This window comes from Babylonia areolata, chromosome 7 (assembly GCF_041734735.1).
Source record: "Babylonia areolata isolate BAREFJ2019XMU chromosome 7, ASM4173473v1, whole genome shotgun sequence".
NCBI classification, from domain to species: domain Eukaryota; kingdom Metazoa; phylum Mollusca; class Gastropoda; order Neogastropoda; family Buccinidae; genus Babylonia; species Babylonia areolata.
Window position 1 is genome coordinate 48,867,318 of NC_134882.1, and position 6,904 is coordinate 48,874,221.

General features: G+C 44.4%; 1 protein-coding gene and 1 long non-coding RNA gene across 2 annotated transcripts in view; one reads left to right on the forward strand and one right to left on the reverse strand.

Annotated features, from left to right (window-relative positions):
• LOC143284095 (uncharacterized) overlaps positions 1 to 3,796 on the forward strand; it is a 10,798-nt gene extending 7,002 nt beyond the window's left edge. Inside the window, exons 4-5 of the mRNA XM_076590739.1 lie at positions 344 to 427; positions 2,212 to 3,796. Of these exons, the coding sequence (XP_076446854.1) occupies positions 344 to 427; positions 2,212 to 2,497 (370 nt within the window). The 3' untranslated portion in view covers positions 2,498 to 3,796. The remainder of the gene's footprint in view (positions 1 to 343; positions 428 to 2,211) is intronic.
• Positions 3,797 to 6,175: 2,379 nt separating this feature from the next.
• On the reverse strand, positions 6,176 to 6,894 carry LOC143284290 (uncharacterized). The gene is made up of 2 exons (XR_013055511.1): positions 6,764 to 6,894; positions 6,176 to 6,520 (listed from the first exon to the last, which is right to left on the reverse strand). It is a non-coding gene; the product is annotated as an uncharacterized LOC143284290 (long non-coding RNA).
• Between the last annotated feature and the right edge of the window lie 10 nt (positions 6,895 to 6,904).

A 6,904-nucleotide genomic window follows, 5' to 3' on the forward strand; every position in this document is an offset into this window, starting at 1 on the left:
TCTCTCAGAAGATAATAGAATTGTTCTGGTTCTGATTCTGTCGTTTTGAGTGAAATCTGTATGTATTTCAAACTCCATCACGCTTCATTTTTGTCACTGAGTTAATGAATTTATTCTGATTCTGGTTCTTTTGATTCTGATTCTGATTCTGATTCTTTGTTTTGCATATAATATGAATATATCACTTCAGCACATTTAATCTGTTTTTGAGACTTACTTCTGATTCTGTTTCTGATGTATCACAGTATTTACCACGCTTGTTTTTCTACTTACCGAGACCGAAAAAAATGTATTCTTATTCTGGTTCTTACCCGGATTGATTCTGATTCTGATTCTGATTCAGGTATGCTGACGGGGATCAGTACAGCAAGAAGAACGCCTACACTGTCAGTGGTGGGGACTCGGGACGAGGTGGTCATAACTCAAAGTGGGTATACCAGTTTATGAGGTTGATCGTTCTTTGCCACTGTATCTCTCTATCTCTGTCTGTCTGTCTGTATCTCTCTCTCTCTTTCTTTCTTTCTCATTGCCTCTCTCTCGAATGATGGTCTGTGTGCTAGTCACTGGGATGAGGTGAAAAACTGGGGTCTCGTGTACAGCACGTAAAAGAACCCACAGCAACAAACCAAATACACTTGCAAACAGAAAAAAAGATTGGTGGTGCTGTGCTGAAGCGATGCGCTCTCCCTGGGGAAGCGGCTTGAATTTCACACGGAGAACTCTGTTGTGACAAAAAGTAACACAACACAACATAACACAGCACAACTTGGCACAGCACAGCAGAGTGCAACACACTACGCTACACTACACTACACTACACTACACTACACTACACTACACTACACTGCAATGCAATACAACACAATGTAAAGCATACAATAGTACGCATAGCATCGCAACACAACACATAACACAACTCAACGCAGCACAAGGCAATGAAACGCAGCTCAAGACAAGACAATTCAACACAGCACGCAACACAACACAACAGAACACAGCACAGCACAACACAGCACAGCACAACATAGCACAACAGAACACAACACAGCACCAACACAGCACCAACACAACACAATCCCATCACAACACAGCACCATCACAACACAGCACCATCACAACACAGCACCATCACAACACAATCCCATCACAACACAGCACCAACACAACACAATCCCATCACAACACAGCACCATCACAACACAATCCCATCACAACACAGCACCATCACAACACAGTCCCATCACAACACAGCACCATGACAACACAGTCCCATCACAACACAGCACCATCACAACACAATCCCATCACAACACAGTCCCATCACAACACAGCACCATGACAGCACAGTCCCATCACAACACAGCACCATCACAACACAATTCCATCACAACACAGCACCATCACAACACAATTCCATCACAACACAATCCCATCACAACACAGTCCCATCACAACACAGCACCATCACAACACAATTCCATCACAACACAGCACCATCACAACACAGTCCCATCACAACACAGCACCATCACAACACAATCCCATCACAACACAGCACCATCACAACACAATCCCATCACAACACAATCCCATCACAACACAGCACCATCACAACACAATCCCATCACAACACAGCACCATCACAACACAGCACCATCACAACACAGCACCATCACAACACAGCACCATCACAACACAATCCCGTCACAACACAGCACCATCACAACACAGCACCATCACAACACAGCACCATCACAACACAGCACCATCACAACACAATCCCATCACAACACAGCACCATCACAACACAATCCCATCACAACACAGCACCATCACAACACAATCCCATCACAACACAGCACCATCACAACACAATCCCATCACAACACAGCACCATCACAACACAGCACCATCACAACACAGCACCATCACAACACAGTCCCATCACAACACAGCACCATCACAACACAGCACCATCACAACACAGCACCATCACAACACAATCCCATCACAACACAGCACCATCACAACACAATCCCATCACAACACAGCACCATCACAACACAATCCCATCACAACACAGCACCATCACAACACAGCACCATCACAACACAATCCCATCACAACACAGTCCCATCACAACACAATCCCATCACAACACAGCACCCTTGACAGTTTCCTTCCTTTCTCCTTCCCCGCCCACCCACATAGAACCCAGACGGGCGGCCACACCAGTGACCATGGCGCCTACAGCGACAGGAAAAGCGGGGCCTCTAAGGACAGCTACAACAACAGTTACAGCACCAGTAGCAACTACGACAGCAGAGACCCCGAAGCCACGCACAAGGGGAAGGCTGCACATGGCGCGGGCTTCGAGGCACTAGGAAGAGGAGTGGACGCCGTCAAAGCCGGGGCAGGGAAGGGTTTAGCCAACGGCCGTCTCCCTTCGTTTTCCTTCCCCAACGTTCTTGGTCATGGCTTGGGGAACTTGTTCTAGATTTTTATTTTATTTTATTTTATTTTTTTAACTTCTTGTTTTTGCGACACAGAGGAGGGTGCAGGAAAACAGAATGAAGACATTGTTTCGCTCGCTTTTTTGTCTTTGTTCCTTTCGTTTCTTTTGGTATGATTGAATGAAGGCAAGCTAGCTGAGCGATGAAGATTATCTCTCTGCCTGCCTGTCTCTGTCCCCCCCTCTCTCTCCGTCTCTCTCTCTCTCTCTCTCTCTCTCTCTCTCTCTAACTGTATGCATTTGATCTTCTTCACACGAATATATCAGTATAATCTTCCAGTTTTAGCAGTGTTTTCAATTTAAAAAACTTTCTTATTTGGTCGACGGTGTCAATGTACAGTTAGGATGTTATATAATTATAATAGTATATTGGGGCTTTCATTTATGTTTTTTTTTAACTCACACCACCTCGCCTACCCCTGCCCATAAATCGCAAGTCAATTTTGCAATGTTAAAAGTTCAACCTGCTTCCCCTTCTATTTAAAAAAAACAAAAGGAATGAAAACATCAATAGGGCTTGGACTTGATATTCATTTTATTTTATCATGTATCACCCAATGAACCCTTCAGGTTTATGGTGTGGTGTCCAGTCTTTAATCTTGGGATTTACTATAAAGATTTCCTTTCAGTCCCCTGCAGATAACTATTCCTTGTTACTGGTCCTCATAGTCTGTGTCTGGTATTTGTCCGCTTATATATTTAGAGATTAATCAAAGATATTTTTTAATTCAGTCCACCTCCCCTCTTATAACCCTCTTCAGAGCAAATAAGTTTGTTTTTGTTTGTTTTTTTGTTTGAGTGTTTGTTGTTCTTTTTTCTTCTTTTTTTCCCTTTTTTTTTATGTTGCCTAATTCAACCTTGACTGTGTTTCGATACTTCTTCCCCCTTAATATGGAAAACGAAAGCATCAGGCTTGGACATTCTTCTATCTATCTATCTATCTATCTATCTATCTATCTATCTATCTATCTATCTACTATCTATCTATCTATCTATCTGTCTATCTTATCCACCCATTTAGCAGTCCTGTCCATGTCACACTCATCCCCACCCACGTTTCAACACTTTCTGCCTGCCCGACACTAATGTGTTACTCTAATTCTTACCCGATTCACATTCTTAACTATCCTAGCATCCCTTAATTCATGTCCCAAACAATAGAAATGAAAATAAGCTAACCATTGAAAAAATATTTTTATCTTGGTCAGTGACACAGCATTCCGTTCAGACAATATTTGTACATTTTACACATTTAATAAACATTACTGCTGGTTGAAGGGAGAATACCATGTGTGCTTCTTTTTTTTACTATACAACTGTACTTTGTTTTGCTTTTTGCTGTCAATTTCTTTTCTCATTTAGAATGAAGACATAGAACAATACAAAAGGAATCATTGTCCCCTGTTTACAAGGCTCCCTCCCTCCCTCTCTCTCTCTCTCTCTCTGTGATACAGACAAAGGAAAACGCGCATTCGCCCGCGTGCGCTCGCGCTCATTACCACACACACACGCGCGCGCGCGCGCGCGCCCGCACGCACACACGCACATCCTTTACGTGCACTTCAAACCCCTCCACAACGCAATCATATCACCAACTTTCGAAAGACATTTTCGCGAATGGACAGAGGGCAGAACTGATGCAGAAGTGAAACTACCAATAGAGAAAGAACGAAGAAGACACTGTCATTGATGCAGACTGTTCAGTCATCAAAAATCAGTCCGGCTACGGAGATACACTGCAAAGCAAACTGTAAAGACAATCAGGGAAGATACCCCCACTTACATAAAAAAAATTAAAGTTTATTAAAACCTTTTTGGTGGTAGATGAATCCTCTTTGTTTAGTGGGATGCGACGTTTCGAACCATAGGCCCGTTGTCAAGTGATGAGAAGAGAACAGTGTGAATAGGAAAGCCTTTGTGAGAAAAGGGTGATGGCATCTCACTATTTTCTGTTTTGATGGACTGAGTGAGTATGTATTGCACTGAATGGTGATCAGCAAGTGTTTTAGTGTGCATGGTCCATCAAAACAGAAAATAGTGAGATGTCAGGTGTTGGATAAAATTCAACCCCTCTGAGGTCATGAAAGAACCTCCCACAAAATGTTGAAAAGTGGGACAAGGTGCCCTGAATGACATGCGACAATGCGTAACATCCAGATGCAAAAGGTTACATGGATGAACTGCATTGGGCATGCAGGCGTTCAGGGAAATGAGCGAGTCGACAGACTTGTTGGTTACGCAACAACAACGAACGGGGTACACTGCGAAAATCTGAAGTCTCAAGAAAAGTAAAAGAGTACTTCAAATACCAGGTAAAATACCATCACAACAGAGATCGCCTCAGAGATAAAATAAGAGAGAGTAGGAACAGGTTAAGTGCAATCTGAAAGGCAGAGCCAGTACAATCACTTTCCAAACGGATATTCCCATCATGTCCAAACACACTGTGCTGACTTCATAGACTTTCTGGATCTTCTCAAATACAACAGATTCAAGAGCATGTTAGTTACATTCATGACCTCAGAGGGGTTGATTGAAGTGTTTGTGGCATATTGTAAAAAAATGTGGCAGTGTCTTTCTGTAAATATGTGTGTGTGTGTGTGTGTGTGTGTGTGTGTGTGTGTGTGTGTGTGCGTGCGTGTGTGTGTCTGTGTGTGTGTGCGTGTACGTGTGTGCGCGCTTGCTTGCTTCTGTGTATGAATTGTTGGAGCTGCGTGCGAGTGTAGGTGCAAAAATGTGTGTGTGTGTGTGTGTGTGTGTGTGTGTGTGTGTGTGTGTGTGTGTGTGTGTGTGTGTGTGTGTGTGTGTGTGTGAGTATAAAAACACGCAAAAAACACGCACACATGCACAGATATACAGACAACACATGCACCACACCACACCACACCCACCCACACAAATACATGCATGCATGCACGCACGCACGCACACACACGCACACAAACGCACACACACACACACACACACACACACACACACACAGAATATACTTATTTGTGTGTGTGTGGAGAGTGGGGTTATGTGTTTCGATGGACGGCAGGGCCTTGTTGTCTGAGACTGTAAATTGTGGTGTGTGTGTGTGTGTGTGTGTGTGTGTGTGTGTGTGTGTGCGTGCGTGCATGCATGTATTTGTGTGTGGGGGTGTGGTGTGGTGTGGTGCATGTGTTGTCTGTATATCTGTGCATGTGTGCGTGTTTTTTGCGTGTTTTTATACTTGCAATTTTACGCAGACAGACAGACAGACAGACAGACAGACAAGTGATTAGAGGGACAGATCTGTGGCCTGCTGTTTATTTCCTCAAGGTTGAAAGTCACAGCCACGCAAACACGCTCGAACACATGGGTTGCGGGATGTTTGTATATACGTGCATGAGTGCGTGTTCGCGCGTGCTTTGATACAGAAACTGACAGGCAGACAAGTGATTAGAAGGACAGATCTGTGGCCAGACTAACGTAGGAAAATGAACGTGGCGTGAAGTGTATTTTATTAAGGTAGAAACACAGCCACACAAACACACTCGAACAAGTAAGCAGCTTCTCATGGAGAATGTATTTCGAAACTCACAGCAACATAGATTCTACATCATGAGCACAAAATACATGGTATCTGCACATTGCCACAGACACATATCAATAGGCAGGGTAGTAACCAAAGCCGTAGCCCTTTCCGTAGGCGGGTTTGCCATAGCCGTATCCCTTACCAGGGGCATAGCCGTTCACGGGGTATCCGTATCCCTTGCCATAGGCATATCCGTTGGCGGGGTATCCGTATCCCTTGCCATAGGCATATCCGTTCACGGGGTATCCGTATCCCTTGCCATAGGCATATCCGTTGGCGGGGTATCCGTATCCCTTGCCATAGGCATATCCGTTGGCGGGGTATCCGTATCCCTTGCCATAGGCATATCCGTTGGCGGGGTATCCGTATCCCTTGCCATTGGCATATCCGTTGGCGGGGTATCCGTATCCCTTTCCATAGCCATTGACGGGGAATCCGTATCCGTATCCCTGAAACAATGTTGATAATATACGTAAAGGGAAATGAAAGGAGGAAAAGTTTGGGGAGAAGCAGGTGGTTTTTTTTCCCTTACTGTTTAGGAAAAGGAGCGACGGCTTCTTGAGAGACTGGTTTTGCATGCGAGTGAATGAGAGACTGAATCAGAGAACGAAATTGATTGGATGGAGCGATGACTGAAGTAGTGAGAGAACGAGAGAGTTAATGAATAAATGAATATGTTACATACTACCTACCTTGCCGAAGGGGAAGCCAGCGACTCCCAGAAGTCCAGCACCGTAGCCTTTGTTGTAGCCGTAGCCGTAGCCATCACCATAGAGGAGGTCTCCACATGATGCCAGGCCAACCAGGCCCAACAGACAGCACAGCAAAATGGC